We start from the raw sequence: 19,962 nt of genomic DNA on the forward strand, positions 1-19,962 counted from the left end.
ATGATGCACTGCAGTGCTTTAATATTGGTTCTTTTAAAATAATCACCTGTCTCACTCTAATTTTTAAAGTATTTTATATTTGCCATACTGATTTGAATTATGGTCTTTGTAATTATATATATAGTAATCATATATACAGTCTATATACAACAATTATATACCTTTATCAGTTTTGTAGATTTTTTGGTCTACTCCACAGATTTTCTATTTGCTGACAATTTCCATGCTATTTTACTTTTAAGCTTTATAATATTTTCATTACTTGGTATTCTAAGTCTCTGATCATTAGATTTTATTTTCAAAATTTCTTTGCTATTTTATCTGTTTTCTTCCAATTAAATACGCAAAGATTTTAAATAAATTAAAACATATTCCTTGGACATTTTATTCAGATTGCATTAAGTATCAAATAACCTGAGGAAAACTAACATTTCTTTTACAATTATGCATCTATTCTTTAGGAACATATCTTTCCTAGAATCAAGTTCACTTCTTCTTCATTCAGTAAAGTATTAAAATTTTCTTTATTTAGTCCTTAGTCATTTACTAGTATTATTAAATTTATATATAGGTGTTTATATTTAGTATAAATGAATATTTTACTCAATTATATGTTATTGATGTATTAATAGAAAATCAATTGATTTGTATATATCTATTTACATAAATATATTTCTTGAAATATTTATTTTTTCTAATATTTTTTAGTTCATTATTGTGAGCTTCAGACATACATTATCAAATAATAAAAATTTTGTGTTAAAAGCTTGAAATCAGGTTTTTGTTTTCTGCCTTATTGTATAGGCTAAAATGATCATAATCATGTGTTTTTATTTTTTAATTAAATTGATTAGTGTGTCATTAGTTAATAAGATTATGAGGGTTCTAGCTGTACATTTCTATGATACATGATTTGTATGCATTGTGGCACAAATAGTAGGCATCATTTTCTTTATTTTAATGGTAATGCCATTAGAGTTTCAGCTTCCAATAGGATTGCTGCTTGTTTGAGGTAGTATTCTATACCTCATTAAAGAAGAATTTCTTTATTCCTACTTTACTAGGGTGCTTACTAGTAGATAATGGTTCTCAATTTTGTCAAAAGTCTTTTTGATGTCTGTTGAAAGACTATTTTTTAAAACATATTTTTATTGATTTCAGAGAGGAAGGGAGAGGGCAATAGGAAGCATCAATGATGAGAGAGATTCATTGATCAGCTGCCTCCTGCACACTCCCCACTGGGGATCGAGCCTGCAACCTGGGCATGTGCCCTTGATTGGAATCAAACCAGGGACCCTTCAGTCCACAGACCAATGCTCTATCCACTAAGCCAAACCAGTCAGGGCTGAAAGACTATTTAAAATTTTATAAAGACTCATTCATAAGCTATATTATTCCAGCAACTTTCTGAATACTAAATCAGTGTTATTCTTTCCTGTTTAATAATGCTACATTATTCTTGTAATATAATCATTTAAATCTGCTGATACTTTTGGAGTAACAATTCTGAGATTTCTGGATGTTTCTCATAGTTTGGTAAGGTTATTTTAGCTCTTTGTGAAATAGAAGTTTCTACTTCTTGAAGAAATTTGGTAATTTTTCCCCAGGAAATTATCAAAGTTGTTGATATTTTAATTTTATTACTATAGAATCATTCATTATATATTTCTGATTTTTTTTCTTTTCACTCCCTATCTGTAATTTTTAGCTTTATTGAGGTAAATTGCCAAAACACTTGGATATATATTTATGTGTACAACTTGATGTTTTGATATACATATATATTATGAAATGATCACCACAATGAAACTACTTAACACCTCACACAATTACCTGTTTTGTCATTAGACCACTGAAGATCTACCCTCTTGGCAAATTTCAAGTATACAATTCAGTATTGTTAACTATACTCACCATGCTCTACATTGAATCTACAGAATTTATTCATCTTGCCTAATTGAAACTTTTTATCTTTTGACCAATATCTCTCCATTTTCCCCCATCCCCCCAATCTCTGGCAACCACCATTCTAACTCTGTACTTCTATGAGTTCAACTATTTTAGATTTCACATATAACTGAGATCATGTAGTATTTGTCTTTCTTTGTCTAGCTTATTTCACTTAGCATAATGCCTTCTGAGTTCCTCCGTGTTGTTGCAAATAGCAGAATTTCCATCTTTTCTAAAGATGAAATATATTCTATTATATATTTCCTTTATCCATCCACCCATTAGTAGACATTTAGGTTGTTTTCATATCTTGGCTTCTGAGAATAGTGTTGTGATGAATATGGGAGTGCAGATATCTCTTTGAAATACTGGATTCATTTCATTTGGATATATTCCCAGCACTGGGATTGTTGGATCATTTGGTAGTTCTATTTTTAATTTTTTGAGTAATCTCCATAACAATCACACAATTTACATTCCCTCCAATAAAGGTTCCCTTTTCTCCACATTTTCACCAATACTGATGTCTTTTTAATAATAGCCACTCGGACAGATGTAAAATGATATTTTATTATAGTTTCGTTGGCATTTATTTCCCTGATGATTAGTGATGTTGAGTATCTTTTTGTATATCTATGACCTTTTGTATGTCTTTTTAACTAATGTATTTTTTTTCCTTTTTAAATACAGTTATTTAGCTTTTTTGCTATTTAGTTTTAGGTGTTCCTTATATATTTTGGATATTAAATCCTTATCAGATTTAAGGTTTGCAATTTTTCCTCATTCCATAGCTTGCCTTTTTACTCTGTTTAGTATTTCATTTGCTGTGCAGAAGGTTTTTAACTTGATGCAATCTCATTGGTTTATTTTTGCTTTTGTTGTCTGTGATTTTGGTTGTGTCATATTCAAAAATCATTGTTCAGACCTATGTCAAGACAATTTTTCTATGTTTCCTATGTATTCTTCTACAGGTTTTATGGTTTCAAGTCTTAATTTTTTAATTGATTTTGAGTTGATTTCTGTATGTTATGTGAAATATGGGTTCAATTTAATTCTTCTGCATGTGGGATATCCAGTTTTCCCAACACCATTTATTGAAGAAGCATTTCTTTTCCCATTGTATGTCCTTGGCATCTCTATAGATCAGTTGAACATTAAAGCGCTAATCTATTTCTGGGATCTCTAGTTTGGTCCATTAATCTCTATGTCTGTTTTATGCCAGTACTAATAGCATAGTGTTTTGATTTCTGTAGTTTTGTAACATATTTTGAAATCAGGTATCATTATGCCTCCAGCTTTATTCTTCTTGTTCAGATTCCTTTGGCTATTTTGGACCTTTTGTGGTTACACATGAATTTTAGAATTTTTTTTCTACTTCTACTAGAAGCCCATTGCACAAAGAAATTCATGCAGTAGGCCTTCCTCCCCTGGCTGCCGGCACCAGTTTTCCTCTGGCACCCGGGACCCAGGCCTTTGGTCTGGCCACAGCGGAGAAGCCAAGCCACTTCAGTCTTCAGTCTTCATTCTTCAGTCTTCACTCGGCCAGAGCATTCAGTCTTCACTCTGTGCCTGTGTATGCAAATTAACTGCCATCTTTGTTGGGTTAATTTGCATAATCATCCTGATTGGCTGGTGAGCATAGCAGAGTGACACCAATTTGCATGTTTCTCTTTTATGTGTGTAGATAAGAAATGCTATTGAATTCTGATAGGGATGGCATTGAATTTGTAGATCACTATGCATTGGGTGAACATTTTAACAATATTAATTGTTTCAAGCCATGAATACAGAATGTCTTTCCATTTACGTGTCTTCTTTAGTTTCTTTCATCACTGTTTTGTAATTTTCAGGGTACAAATCTTTTACCTCTTTGATTAGGTTTCTCCCTAGGTATTTTATTCTTTTTAATATTATCATAAATGGGATGTTTTTCAAATTTCCTTTTTGTATAGTTCATTGCTTACATATATAAATGCTAGTGATTTTTGTATGTTGCAACTTTACTGGATTTATTAGTTTTAACTTTTTTTGTTTAGTCCTTAGAATTTTCTACATGTAGATCATGTCACCTGCAAATAGAGATAGTTCCACTTCCTCCTTTCTTATTTGGATCCTCCTCTTTCTTACCTAATTGTCCTGGCTAGCACTTGCATGACCATTTTGAATAGCAGTAGTGGCAGGGGCATCCTTGCCTTGTACCTTTACAGATCTGGAGCCAAGTCCACAGTGGGACAGGGCTGCTTATGGGACTGCCTCCAGGACCACAACTGTCAGCCAACCATGGGCCTGCCTTCTCAAAGTATTCTTCCTCAGTCCTGGACTCCACCAGGGTTTCACAACTTGGACCCCAAGGCTCATAAGGGCACTTTTATTCATGGATTGCCGTCATATTGTTGTTTCTGTGCGGGACTAAATCTGGGGATCTCCTAATCCCCTGTCTTGCTGACATCACTTCAACTATCTGTATTTATATTTATTTTGATTTTTTCCTAATCAGATATGCCAGGAAATTACTTTCCTTTCAAGAAACAAATGGATTTATTTATATAATGATTCTGTTTATTTAATGAGTTTATTAATTTTTATATTTATATATAATAATTTTCTAAATAAACTTTAAGATTAGCGAAGGGGAAGGGACAGGAAGAGATTAACTAAAGAATTTATATGCATGGACATAGACAATAGTGTGGTGAAGGCCTGTGGGTGGCAGGAGGGTAGTGGTGGTGGTGGTGGTGGTGGTATAGGGTGGAGGGGATCAATGGGGAGAAAAGGGGGACATCTGCAATACTTCCAACAATAAAGATAGTTTTTTTTAAAAAAAAAGAGAGAGAGATTTTTTTACATTTTATAAATTTACAACCCAGGCAATGAATGATTACTGAGAGAAAAATATATAAGCACTAAAAGATATTATAAACAAACCAGAATAAAGTTGTGCTTCCTAAATGATGATAGAGAAGGTTGTATAATTGTTTTTTTCTCATTGCAATGCCCACCTAGGGGGTTTCTTCTAAATCCAGCTGCAAGACTGTTATAAACCATTCTCTGCAAAGGATTAATTCAGGACATAGGAAAAGAAATATATCTTGCCAGCAGGGCAGTGTTGATGATTTCTCTTTAGTGTAAGTTGTACATGCAGCATTCATTTAGAATATAGGTCACTTGCAAGGATATGATCCCCATATTTGGTGTGAGCAAAGCCTACTTGGCTTAGAAACCTAATAACCAAAAGAAGCCAAGATCTCTTGTAACAGCTCTAAAAGCATAACTTCCAGGGTCACCAGAGAAACAAGCCCAATTACAAGAATTGCTGCATTCCAAGAAGCTCAAAGACATGGCTTCCTTTCATGTGTTTATTGTCCTCCCTGTCCAGGTGACATTTACTACAGAGGGGTCATTTTACTAGAAGCTGTGTTGCCTGGGAAACATAGTTAACATTCTAATTGTATCAAGCTTCCAGGAGAACAGAGCTATAAATTAACCAAAAGCCAAATTCTCATTCCGAATAGGTGCTTAGAAATATGGGACCTATTATTTTTTGCACAATTAAATAGGTACTAATGCAATTTTTTGTCCTGTCTTTATAACTTAGTATTCCTACCTTAAATCCTATTTTCTTCTTTTGTTCTCCATGTTTTTACAGGTAAAATATGGAAACTATGCTTTTGTGTGGGATGCAGCTGTATTGGAGTATGTAGCTATCAATGACCCGGATTGCTCCTTTTATACCATTGGGAACACTGTTGCTGATCGGGGATATGGAATTGCATTGCAGCATGGCAGTCCTTACCGGGATGTTTTCTCACAAAGGTAAGGTTTGCGTGTGTTCTAAATAAAAAGAGAGGAAATATAGAAAAAAAATTCACTTGGTTATCCTATTTAGTTTATTGTATTTTGTTTCCTTTGTTTGAAAAAGCATAATAAATAGCAACAAAAAAGGTAGTTATATGACATTCATTTCCTAAAACATGTAATGAAGTATTGTTTTTCTCATAAAAAGGGGAAATATCACTGCACATAACTGGTTTTACTCTCAAAAATATCTATATATATAAAAGTCTAAGCGACCATTACAACCAGATGACCGGCCAGTAGTTATGATGCACACTGACCACCAGGGGGCAGATGATCAATATAGGAGCTGCCCCCTGGTGGTCAGTGCACACCCACAGCCAACCTCCCCCAGCCGGACAACCAACTGTGGTCCCTCCCCCTAGCCATCCAGCCCCCATCAGGACTGGGCAAGACTGCCTTATGGGCCCTGATCGCCGGCCTGGCCAAGGAACCCCACCCATGCATGAATTTGTGCACTTTGCCTCTAGTTGTTATATAAAAGAAAGTACCATTTTAATAATTTTTCAGAATTTAATTGAGCAATTTAGTATGTGTGAATTTTTACAGACTAAGTGTCATAGTTAGCAAAATTGATTTATTTCTAAGAACACCATATAATAACATAAATTTCAGGACCAAGTTAAAGTTCTGATATACTAAAGCACATAATGACAGGGATATTTCCATCTGAATTTATAAAATAATATTACAGTCCATCACTTCGTGTCAAAAAGTATAAGAGACTTCTTCATGCAATTATGGAAACAAGTTAATAAAAAATTACACCACCCCTTGGAACTGGAGAGCATTATGCTAAGTGAAATAAGCCAGTCGGAGAAAGATAAATATCACATGCTCTCACTCATATGTGGGATATAATGATCAACATAAACTGATGAACAAAAATAGATCCAGAGACAAATGGCAGGGAAGGTGGGGAGGTTAGAGAGCAACCAAAGGACTTGTATGCATGCGTATTAGCATAACCAATGGACACAGACACTGGGGAGGAGGGGCTTGCCCGGGGTGGGAATGGCTCAGGAGGAGGGTCAATCAGGGAAAAGGGAGACATATGTAAAACTTTAGACAATAAATTTTTTAAAAAAAACTATTGTGGAAGGTAAATGTGCAAAAATTAAAAATGAATTATAATGCATTGCAAAATTTTAAGCAAGTTTCTTTGTATATCATCAAATAAGGGCATTCTTTTATTTTGGGAAGCTACATTCTTCTGGAGCTTTATAAAGAGTGCTCCCTTAAAAAAAATTATACCCATCCTTAAATCAGAATTTTCTATTATATGTTGTTTAGTAAAGAAGATTTTGAATGTATATGTAATACTAACAATACAGTGGGGCCTTGACTTACAAGTGTCCCGACTAACGAGTTTTTTGAGATACCAGCTGTCTCTCAGAGGATTTTTTTGCATTGAGTTGACAGAGTAATTTGAGTTAAAGAGCTCCTTAACGAGCTCCTTAAGGAGCTCGGTCTCAGAACGAATTAAACTCATAAGTCAAGGCCCCACTGTATATATGAGAGACTTGGGCCTGAAAGATCACTGCATTCCATTCTACCAGCTACAAACAAGCTTGGACCTAAGAGAGAATAGTAATATCTTTCAGGTAGAGGTATATTCCATTGACACTGATAGTGCACTTTGTTTATTTTCTAGTATCCTTCTACATATTTTCTAAAAACAAATACCAGACCAAGAGGGCAGTTCCAGGTAGTATTAATGCCTCAAATTTCAAACTATTTGAGTTGTATTCCTCCAAATTTTAGGATAACAAAAAGCTAGGTGTTTTATGTTATAAAAAATTTAAAAATAAGTCTGAATTATGTTATATCTCTTCCATTTGCTAACTAAAAATCTAGGCCTCTCTCCTTTTCTGCAAAATAGGAAGTTAGATGAACTTTAAGGTCCTGTGTTAACCAGCTTTTCTCTGTAGTAAACCACCCCAAGTATCAGTGAACTGAAAGATGTTATTTCTCAGCTATGAAACATAAGGGCTGTAACTTGGTAAGTTGTGCTGTAAGTTGTGGGTCTGCTCTCTGCAGCTTCTTCTTCCAGGGCCCAGGCTGGAGAAGCAGCCCTAGCTGGTGCATGCTGCTTCATTGCAAGAGCAATTGAAAGGAGGCTGAGAGAAACCTGTGGTGCCCCTTGTGCTTCTTGCATGGATGTGGCATATGTCACATCTGCCAACAGACCACTAACTGAAAAGTCTCAAGGCCAAGCCCAAAAATCACTGGGATGGATACATGTACTCCACATAAAGGGAAGATAGGAATAAATAACTATGAACAATAATATACTCTACCAGTGGTCCATTCTGGTTCTTAAAAATTCTAAGTATAAGACAAAAATGAAATTTTATATACATATATATATATATAAATTGTAAAGTAAAATGTTAAGATATAGATAATAATTAATCTAAGTACATTTATTGATTAGTAGATTCTAAGAGGAAATGAATTGGAAAATCAGTTATATCTTAGGGAATTTATCTGCAAGATATTTGCAGTCTAGTTGGAGATGAGACCCATGCATATAAAACAATGACATTTATATACAGTATTGGAATTGCTTATTATGTTGTGTTAAATTGTGTAGTTTGAGATATTGAAAGATGTGACTATCATAGAGAATAAAGAGTTAATCAAAGGAAGTTCTTCAGAGGAGGCAAGCCTTGAACTTGACCTTGAAGGGTTAGTAGAGAATACTTAGGCTGAAAGAAAAAATAGACAATACTTGGAGAAACAATGAAAAAAAAATAGAAGTGGGAGACAACAGAATGTGTTGGGGAACAATAAGGACATCAAGTTAATTTGAAAGGAAATTTGAAGTTTAGAATTCATATTGTAGGTCACAAGTAGCTACAAGAACGTATGTCTAGTTCTGGAACCCAGAAGTAAGCTGAGGAAGATAGCATTTAAGGGAAGTTTGATAAGAAGGATGTATTCAAATAGGCATATATAAGAACAAACCCAAAGACGAGATAACAAAGGCCTGTTCTACCATAAATGAGGAGGAAGAACAAATACAAGAGAAGCTTCTAAGCAAGGAAGCACACATTGTTTTCATGTATTTAGAACTGAGGATGGAAAGCATAATAGAATGAAAGGCGATACCAATGTTTTACAGTAAGACCGCAGAAAGGTTTGCAGCGGTTCTCAACCTGTGGGTCGCGACCCCTTTGGGGGTCGAACGACCCTTTCACAGGGGTTGCCTAAGACCATCGGAAAACACATATATAATTGCATATTGTTTTTGTGATTAATCACTATGCTTTAATTATGTTCAATTTGTAACAATGAAATTGGGGGTCACCACAATATGAGGAACTGTATTAAAGGGTCGCGGCATTAGGAAGGTTGAGAACCACTGGTTTAGTGGATCCTAACATGAACCAGGTGGTAGCGAAAAAGGAAAAATCCCTTAATAGTGGTTAATGGCTTTTTATTCACTACAAATATGTGGGGGGTTTTTTCCAGACCCAATTATTTGATCTTTTATGCAAAAAAATAAAAAAGTGAAGCCAATAAAATCAATATACAAACATAATAGCAATTAAAGAAATGTTCAATAAATTACATCAAGTGTTCCATCTATTATTATCCCTGTGGTGGTTGACCTAACAGAGATTTTAATTCTGAGCAAATGTACTCCAGGGAAATGCTAAAAAATAATATGAATTATTAGGCATTATTTTTCCTTTGTTTGATTTGCATTTATGGACGTTGGCAATTTAAATTGTCCCTTTCTGGGGAGTTCCTTGCTAATGACACTCTATGTCTTGGTTCCCTGTACATCTGGAAAAAGAGAGAGCCAGGAAAGAAATATCTGGCAATCATGGATGTGCCAACTCTTCTCTTCCACACATGTGCCACCTTAATCTATCACCCAAACTCTTCCTGAGTTCAGAAAATATCTACCTTCATTCCCTTTTGCTATAACCATTAAAGAAAGAGATCTTTTTTAATAACTGATTTAAAAAATTACAAAGACCATCAAATTTAACCATTGCAGTACAATCTAGAAATTATTATAAACAGCTACGATTCACCAGCTTATTCTGGGCCATTAATTAAATTAGATTACTGGTTGCTGTTGTGATTATTTTCTGTGAAAATAACAGTATTCAGGGTGATTTTCAATGTTTTTATTGATTTTTAATTAGAAAGGAAGGGAGAGACAGAGAGAGAGAAAATCATCAATGAGAGAAACACATTGATCAGCTGCCTTCGGCATGCCCCCTACTTGGGATTGAACTCACAACCCGGACATGTGCCCTGACTGGGAATGGAACCCAGGATCTCTTGAGCCATGGGACAATGCTCAATTCACTGAGCCACACTGGCCAGGCTTCAGGATGATTTTTAAAAACTTTTTTTAAATTCTCACCTGAGGACATATGTATTTATGAGAGAGAGAGAGAGAGAGAGAGAGAGAGAGAGAGAGAGAGAGAGAAGGAGAAACATCAATTGGTTGCCTACTGGGGATCAAATCTGAAACTTAAGTATGTGCCATGACCGGACTTGACCTTTTGTTGCACAGGATGACACTCCAGCCAACGGATCCACCCAGCCAGAGCCAGGGTGATTTTTAGATCATTATTTCTCAGGTGACTATTGCCTGTACCACAACTTAAAATATATCAAAGTGACTTGATATTAATAAATATTCTATATCTTGGCTATTATAAATAATGCTGCAATGAATATAGGGGTGCATATATACTTTGGAATTCATATATATTTTAATCACTTAAAATATATCAAAGTGACTTGATATTAATAAATATTAATATCTAAAATATATATATAGCTATATGGTAACTACACTTATTATCTGTTCTCTGCCCAGTATCTTATGTGCTTATATACTTTAATGACACTTTAAAACAACGATATGAAATTTGTTGTACATTTGTTTCCTACATTCTTGCCTATTAGTGCACAACTATGATCCAACCAACTACACACACTGAGTGAATGGGCCTGAGCTTTGGCAAACATCGGGTTAAGCATCAAAGTCATAAGCGAGCCCTAACCGGTTTGGCTCACTGGATAGAGCATCGGCCTGCGGACTGAAGGGTCCCGAGTTCAATTCCGGTCAAGGGCATGTACCTTGGTTGCAGGCACATCCCCAGGAGGGGGTGTGCAAGAGGCAGCTGATCGATGTTTCTCTCTCATCGATGTTTCTAACTCTCTATCCCTCTCCCTTCCTCTCCGTAAAAAAATCAATAAAATATATTTTTTTAAAAAAGTCATAAGCGATAGTGATACACTTACTTGGACATGTGTATCTAAATGGATATGCACAGAAATAACTTTTTTAAGGACCAGAACATGCTATAATATATATAACCATAGATTTGTATAGAAGATTTTTGTTTCCTTGGTCTGTATAAATACTAGGTAACTTGGCAGTAGAAGTTAAACTTTAACTGTTAAAGTATTTATACATCTCATTACATGGATCAGAGTACTTGTGCAGTGGGTAATGTTTGCAATTTTCTGACACAACTTGTTCATCAAGTGTTGTTGTTTTTTATATCTTAGTTGCAGTTGACATGCAACTAAATATCATATTGTACAACATAGTGATTAGACATTTATATACCTTAGGAAGTTACCATCCCTATAAGTCTAGCAACCACCTGGCACCATATATAGTTATTACAATATTATTGACTATAATCCATATGCAATACTTTATATCCCTGTGACTGTTTTTATAACTTGCAATTTGTACTTCTTAAGCCCATTCTCCTTTTTTGCCCATCTCTTCAAATCCCCTCCCATCTGGCAGCCATCAATTTGCTCTCTGTAACTATGTTAGTTTCTGTTTTGTGTTCATTTATTTTGTTCATTTAGGTTTCATATTTAAGTGAAATTCTATAGTATTTGTCTTTCTCTGTCTGACTTTTTCACTTAGAATAGTACCCCCCTCTACGTTCAACCATGTTGTTGCAAATAGTAAGATGTTGTTCTTTTTTATGGCGAAGTAATATTCAAGTGTATGTATTACATCTTTATCCATTCATCTATCCATGAGCACTTAGGTTGCCTCTATATCTTGGCTATTATAAATAATGCTGCAATGAATATAGGGGTGCATATATACTTTGGAATTCATATTTTAGATTTCTTTGGATAGACACCTAGAAATAGAATTGCTGGGTCATATGGTAGTTCTATTTTTTTAATTTTTTTGAGGAACCATCATACTATATCCATAGTGGCTGCACCAATTTACAACCCAACCAACAGTGCACGAACATTCTGTTTTGCCCACATCCTCACCAATATTTGTTGTTTGTTGATTTATTGATAATAGCCATTCTGACAGATATGAGGTAATATCTCAATGTGGTTTAGATTTACATTTCCCTAATGATTGGTGATATTGAGTATATTCTCATGTGTCTGTCTAATTATGTCCTCTGCTCATTTTTTAATCAGATAGTTTATTTGATGTTGAGCTATATAAGTTCTTTATATATTTTGAATATTAACCCCTTATCAAATATGTCATTTGCTAATATCTTCTCCAATTCACTAGGTTGTCTCCTTGATTTGTTGATCATTTGCTTTGCTGTGCAAAAGTTTTTTAGTTTCATGTAGTCGGTCCCATTTGTTTATTTTTGCTTTTGTTGTTTTTGCCCTAGGAGATATATCCAAAAAAATATTACTAAGGCCAGTGTCAAAGAGTATATTATCTATTATTTTTTCTAGAGTTTTTAAGGTTTCAGGTCTTACATTTAAGTCTTCAATCCATTTTGAGTTTATTTTTGTATATGGTGTAAGAAGGTGGCCTAATTTCATTTTTTTTCATGTACTGGTATCTGTCCAGTTTTCCCATCTTTTATTGAAGAGACTGTGTTTACCCCATTGTATATTATTTCCTCCTTGGTTGTAGATTAGTTGACCTTATAGTTATGAGTTTATTTCTGGTCTCTCTATTCTGTTCCCTTGATCTATATGTCTGTTTTTATACCAGTATGTACTGTTTTGATTACCATAATCTTATATAGTTTGGTACCTCCAACATTGTTCTTCTTTCTCAAGATTGCTGTGGCTGTTTAGGGTGTTTTGTGGTTTCATAGAATTATTTTTTCTAGTTCCCTGAAAAATGCCATTGGTATTTTGATAGGGTTTGTATGGAATCCGCAGATTGCTTTGGGTAGTGTGGACATTTTAACAATGCTCTCATTCTTCCTATTCACGAGCACAGTATATCTCTCCATTGATTTCTCTTTTCTTCAGTTTCTTTCTTCAACATCTTAAAGTTTTCCGAGTGCAGGTCTTTTACCTCAATTCATCAAATGTTTTATGTAGCCCTTATCTTATGATAGTTCTTAGTATAAAAATGCTATTTCATCAAAAGTTTCATTAAATACATTTAAGAATAGAAGATAACTAAATTATTCAGAGTAAAATTATTATTCTGTTGATAACATTGACTTCACTGTTGATCTTGTAATCTTAGCTATTCATAAGGCTAAAAAGGTGAAAAAAATATTTCTTGAGCTTTTAGTGTGAGCTCACCTCTGTTCTCAGATTTTAGTGGGTGTCAAGGAATAATTAATGCATGGGTCTAATTTTATACTTCATCTATAAGAGTCCCTTTTTGCCTATTGGTTTTTATTCCTAAACTTTGGGAATAGAACCACCTAGTGGCACAGAAACAAGGACATTTTTCAAACCTCACAGAGAATGATTTTGTTGGATTCATGATAGTGACACAGATGCATAAACAATATATCAACCTAATCACTGAGTTACAAAATTTTTTAATAGATTTTAATTCCCTTTTTATTGAAGATGAAACTAGCCCAAAGGAGTAAATGACTTGCTCAGAACCACACAAAAAAACGGGAAAAATGTCAAGATTTCTAATTTTATGTTCGGTTTTCTAGTCATCATGTACTCTGTCTCCCTTTGTCTTCCTCTTAAAAGCATATACGAATACTATCAAACATACTACATCATGCTTTCTGTGTGTCAGACTCTGTGTTTTTTTTATTTTTTATTTTATTTTTCCCATCACCATTTATCCCCTCTGTGCCCTCTTCCCCTGCCACCCATCACCCTCCACCCCAACAATCACCATACTTTTGTCCATGTCCATGTCCATGAGTTCTCTCTCTCTCTCTCTCTCTCTCTCTCTCTCTCTCTCTCTCGTTTTTTGCTCAATCCCTCCATCCTCTGTACTCCCACACCCTCGAGCGGTCTGCCTGCACTCTATCTATGAGTCTGTCTCTATTTTGCTTGGTAGTTCAGTTTGTTCATTAAATTCCACATATGAGTGAAATCATATGGTACTTGTCTTTGACTAGCTAATTCACTTAGCATAATGTTCTCTAGGTCCATCCATGCTGTTGCAAAGAGTAAAATTTTCTTCCTTTTTACCACAGAGTAGTATTCTATTGTGTAAATGTACCACAGCGTTTTCATCCACTCAGCTACTGATGGACACTTCAGCTGCTTTCAAATCTTGGCCATTGTAAATAATGCTGCATATACTCTTTTGAATTAGTGTTTTGGGCTTGTTCAGATAAATTCCCAGAAGAGGAATCACTGGGTTATAAGGCAATTCCATTTTTAATTTTTTGAGGTAACTCCACACTGATTTCCACAGTGGCTGTACCAGTCTGTACTCCAAGCTGAAGTACATGAGGGTTCCCTTTTCTCCACATCCTCTCCAACACTTGTTTGTTGATTTATTGATAATAGCCATTCTGACAAGTGTGAGGTGCTTCTCTGAAGAGGACATACCAATGGCTAATAGACATTTGAAAGGATGCTCAACATCACTAATCATCAGAGAATTGCAGACTCTGAGTTCTTAAATGTGGCAAACTATAATATAAGTACTGTTATTATCCACATTTTCTAGATGCAGAAATTAAAACATAATGAGATCAAGTAATTTGTCCAATTTCACAAAGCTATTGAGCAGTAGCGCTAAGATTCAAGTCCTGTCTGGCTCCAAAAATTGATAAGCAGTGTTTCAAAGAGGTTCTCTCTCTCTCTCTCTCGCTCTCTCTCTCTCTCTCTCTCTCTCAAGAATTAATAACAATCCTTGATTTATTACCTATTTTCATTATTCAAAAAGTAGCCATAAGTGGCTATTTTTATTTGCTTAATTAGTTTTAAATTACTTGGAAATAGTCTGTTTTTCCTCGTGCCCTGTTAACTCTTAGAATATCTAATGTTTACTTTGTATTTTTACTTGGATTCAAAACAGAACATTAGATCTCTTTACCTCCCCCATTTGAATTCTTCTTACAATTTACCTCTTGGGTCCTGCCTCAAGTTGACAACTCCCTGAGTAAAGGCATATATTTGTTTATCCTCAGTGCTGCCTTCATGCTCGCATAGAGTGAGTATTCAGTAAATATTTGATGAGTGAATTAAAAAATCTACCTAACTCTTTAGTCAAAGATTATTATATTTACTTATACTCAAATAAATTAAATACCAAACTTTGTGCCCGCTTAATATTTTAAAAGTCTTCTATTTTCTCTTATCATAACTTTTTTTATTTCTTGCTTTCTTCAATTTTTCATACAGTCAGTAATAAAAACTAACAAGAAAAGAAAACAAATGTATCACACATCTACCTTTCTTCCCAGCTCCCTGCTGTAATAAGTTTTATACTTTTATTCTCACAAGGAAGGTGGAAAATGATTTTTTAACTTGAAAGCATAGAACCATAATCTTTTTATCCCCCAAACCAGAATGAGATACTTTCCAAGTGCTTCTTTCCCTTTTTAGTAAGAGAAAAAAATCAGCCTCCACTAATGGCCCAGTTAACAGCTCCAAAATCAATTAACATGAGGAAATCAAAGAAAACAGTCATGGTGTATTTGAAAGAACAATAAGAAGGAACAACTTGACAGGAGAGAATATTGACAGGGGATGTAGGTAGAGGCACTAAAATTGAATGTGTTATACCAGAGTCTTGATAGCTACTATTTATTAATCACCTACTACACTAAACACTTTATATATTTCATATAATGTTTGCCATTATATGGCAAACTGAGACTCAGAGTTAACTATATTACCAGGGTCACAACTAATGAAAAAGGGAGCTAGTACTCAAACCCAGGTTGGAGCTCATGGCCTCACTCTGGACCCCACACTAGCTCTGTGGGGCTCTGAGAAGATTATCTGGACAGAGTTGCATTTCAGGAATCCAAGGTTTTGGGTTAGACACAGAGAGAGCTTAACTGAGGTAAGCCATTTGCACGGCTGTTGTAATACTCCAGCTGTGAAGCAGTGAGAATATTCTCAATGAAAATGAGAGAAAAGATTAGGAAAAAACATACGTTTGAAGAGGACTAGGCAGGACTTGGTAGAAACCAGGGGAGTGCATACAGTCCAGGAACCTGCAAGGGCAAGGATGTCAGATTCAAATGGCCACAAATAGTTCCCTCTTTTCTTTCAACTCTATTATTTTTCATTCTGGGTGATCTACTACAACCTTTGCATCAGCTCAATTTTATCTCCAGGGAAAACCAACTGGAAAGAAATTTCTAGGAAAACAATGATTATTTTAAAATAGCAATGTGATCATTCACTACCCAGTAGATATTTATTTCAAACAATCTTCCAATTTTTGTTTCACTGTTGCTCAAATTACGTTCACATATCCCTAGTAGTATTGTTCTTCTCTCTCACACATCAAATAGTATTATTTTTAAATTATATGTGCATATATGTATATATATATGTTTGTGTACACATATGTAGTATATACACTAGTAGTATATATACTACTAAAACCAATTGGTTTTATCTCATCCACATTTTCTGTTCTAGATCACAAAAACAAGATAGTTTAGATGGGCATGTTTATATAAAGCAAGAAAGGAAAATGTTTCAGGATTCACAAAACAAAAGAAAGAGAGAGGACATTGAAAGTTCACTTTCAAAGAGAAATAGGAGTAGAATAAACTAATAATATATATTTATGTACATCTTTTTATTTAAAATAGTAATATATATTTTAACCTATAAAGTATTAAAGGAAATTAATTTCTTATCTATATATATAAAAGGCTAATATGCAAAGTATCCCCTCGGGGGTTCGACCAGCAGACCGGGAGTTTGATTGCTCACTATGATGTGCACTGACCACCAGGGGTTGGCACGGAATGAAGGAAGGCCCCAGCCAGCAGCCTGCAGGCAGGGAAGGAAGGCCCAGCTGGCAGCCAGAAGGCCCCGATCAGCCCTGATCACTGGCCAGGTCTGGGGACCCTACCCATGCACAAATTTTGTGCAACGGGACTCTAGTATATAATATACAGGTTGAGGCAAAACTAGGCTTATAGTTGTGAGTATGCAAAAAACAGTTTTTGTATTATTATTTATTATTGTATTATTTTCACTAGAGGCCCAGTGCATGAAATTCGTGCACAGGGGATGATCCCCCTCAGCCCAGCCTGCACCCTCTCCAATCCAGGACCCCTCAAGGGATGTCCGGTTGCTGGTTTAGGCCCGATCCCTTGGGCCTAACTCAGCAATCGAACATTCCTCTCACAATCCTCTCTGGGACCACTGCCTCCTAACTGCTCACCTGCCTGCCTGCCTGATTGCCCCTAACTGCCCCCCCCTGCTGACCTGGTCACTCCCAACTGCCCCCCCTGCCAGCCTGATTGCCCCCAAGTGCCCTACCTAGCCGGCCTAGTCGCCCTAACTGCCCCCCTGCCAGCCTGGTCACCCCTTACTGCCCCCCTGCTGTCCTGGTCGCCCCTCATTGCCCCCCCTGCCAGCCTAGTCACCCCCAACTTCCCCCACTGCAAGCCTGGTCACCCCACGCAGCCTGCTGCTCAGTCATTTGGTCACCCCTCACTAAGCCCCCTACTGGCCTGGTCGCCCCACGCAGCCTGCTGCTCAGTCGTTTTGTCGCCCCTCACTAAGCCCCCTGCTGGCCTGGTCGCCCCACACAGCCTGTTCAGTAATCCATTCCGTTGCAATGGTCACTTAGGGCTTTTATATAGAGAGATATGAATAATTATAGACCTACTTTTGCCCCACCCTGTATGTATCTATATATATAAAAGCCTAAGCAAATATCTGGTTGATCAATCACTATGATGTGCACTGACCACCAGGGGGCAGATGCTCAAGGCAGGAGCTGCCCCCTTGTGGTCAGTGCGTTCCCACAGCCAACTTCCTGAGGCCCCTCCCCGCAGCCGGCTGGCCCCGAATGTCCAGGATCGCCAGCCAGGTCCACGAACTCCACCCATGCACTAATTCGTGCATTGGCCTCTAGTATTAAATAAGAGATTAGGCTCTAGAAAACTTTGAAAGGAATGTACTATTCCTATTTCAGATCAATCCCCTTTTAAAACACCTGTTTTATACAGAATGTTGAATTCGGAGAACTTCAATAAAAGAGGAAAATGAGGTAGCTCATTTGTTAGTCTTTTTTTCTGTTTCATGAATCCTCATGGACATATTTTTATGACTAAGATCCTGTGAGCTTTACCCACCACCCTGACTTCTTATTCTAGTGGAGACACTAAGAAATTTACATTTGGTTCAGTGTTTGGTCTAAATAAACGGGAGTATAAGTACAGTTGATGATATGCCCAGTGTGTAAATATTTCAAAAATATTTATCATAATGTCTCTGTATAATTTAAGATTGGTTTTATGAATCTTGCAAAGCAGTAGCCAAATTTTAAGAAAATTACAAGCCTTAACTCTCAAGAAGCATGCAGCATTCTCACTCGGAATACAAGCCCAGCCATCAGACAGTGCAATCCCACTGAGTAGATTTTGAAGTGTTACAAGATTCTGTTTTCTTTATACTTACATTGTATAGTATTTTAGGAACACTTCATCCAGGATATAAGAATACCCTTTATAAACAAGCATCTTTATTAGACTGTTCTGAGGAAAGTGCTGAGGTACTGGGAAGATAAATGACGAGTTGAGGGACAGAGCAGTATTTCAGCGGGATAATGAGCCCATGACATTGGACCAAGCTGCTTTGCAAGAAGTCAGTCTGATCAGCCTTTCTTAAAAATAAAATTTGTGTTGTTGCTAGACCGCAGTAAGTATTGTGGCATTCAAAGAGCAGTTGTTTTACAAAAGGCAAAGGTATTATAATGGCATATGTTAGGTGTGACTAAGGGTGTTTTTAACAAACATTTCAGAATTTAAAACTATATTTTTGCACTTAAAAGTACATATGCACTCACATGTGTGTGAACACACACACACACACACACACACACACACACACACACACACATGCACACACATACTCCAGAGTCTAAGGCTCTCTCAAAACACTTATATTTCCTCATATTTACATCACATTTTTCTATCTAAAGCATCCATTTTACTCCCCAGACTTAGCCCCAAGACATTTTTTACTGTTTTAAAAATTCAATCTCTTTTCAAAGGGAAAATTTGATGCCATTGAGGATAATTAAAGAATGTGCTACTCTTTCATAGGCCCTTTAAATATTGTAAGCATGGTAACATGCAAATAAGCACATGTGCTTCCATGATAATTATGTTGATAGAAGAAATAAATGGTCCATGAAACATGAATGAGACTTTGGCATGCATCTAGATGATTCTAATATACATGTGCGAAGCCCAGATGGGAAGTTGGGTGACCTGCCTAGAGTCTAACCCTTGGTCAGAAAATGCCCTGGGGAGTCCAGGTGCCCAGTCCAGTGTTCTACTGCTATCCTTTCCTGCGAGTATTTTTTGTTAAAGAATCAGTGTTTTGCCCCTAAAATTTACTAGTAAAATAAATGTTTTCAGAAACCCATTTATATCTTACATAAAAGAGTCAGGAGTATCGATTAATAAATATGTTTAACAGAGTCACAAACATGACCAGAATACTCCTGTTTTAAAACTGTCATTACTTCATAGACATACAGAAAAAGTTGCACAAATGATAGCATGCGATGGATTGCATTCTCCCTAACTTATAGAGAAACTATACCATAGCCACTGAAGACTTACCATGTGCCAGATGCTATGATAAGTATTTTAAGTCATTTAATCCTCACAATAATCTTGCAAGGTAAATACTATGATTAGCCTCATTCTCAGATGAGAAACTGAGTCACAGAAAAGATTAGCAGTTTTCAAAGGTCAGAATGCTAATAAATGGCAAAGCCAGGTTTGA

At 35.9% G+C, this 19,962-nt stretch overlaps 1 protein-coding gene across 1 annotated transcript in view; it reads left to right on the forward strand.

Annotated features, from left to right (window-relative positions):
• Positions 1–19,962, forward strand: part of GRID2 (glutamate ionotropic receptor delta type subunit 2) — a 1,225,688-nt gene that overhangs the window by 1,082,220 nt on the left and 123,506 nt on the right. Inside the window, exon 16 of the mRNA XM_006084662.3 lies at positions 5,597–5,763. Within this exon, the coding sequence (XP_006084724.1) occupies positions 5,597–5,763 (167 nt within the window). The remainder of the gene's footprint in view (positions 1–5,596; positions 5,764–19,962) is intronic.

The sequence above is a fragment of the Myotis lucifugus genome, unplaced genomic scaffold, assembly GCF_000147115.1.
Source record: "Myotis lucifugus unplaced genomic scaffold, Myoluc2.0 scaffold_12, whole genome shotgun sequence".
Taxonomy (NCBI): domain Eukaryota; kingdom Metazoa; phylum Chordata; class Mammalia; order Chiroptera; family Vespertilionidae; genus Myotis; species Myotis lucifugus.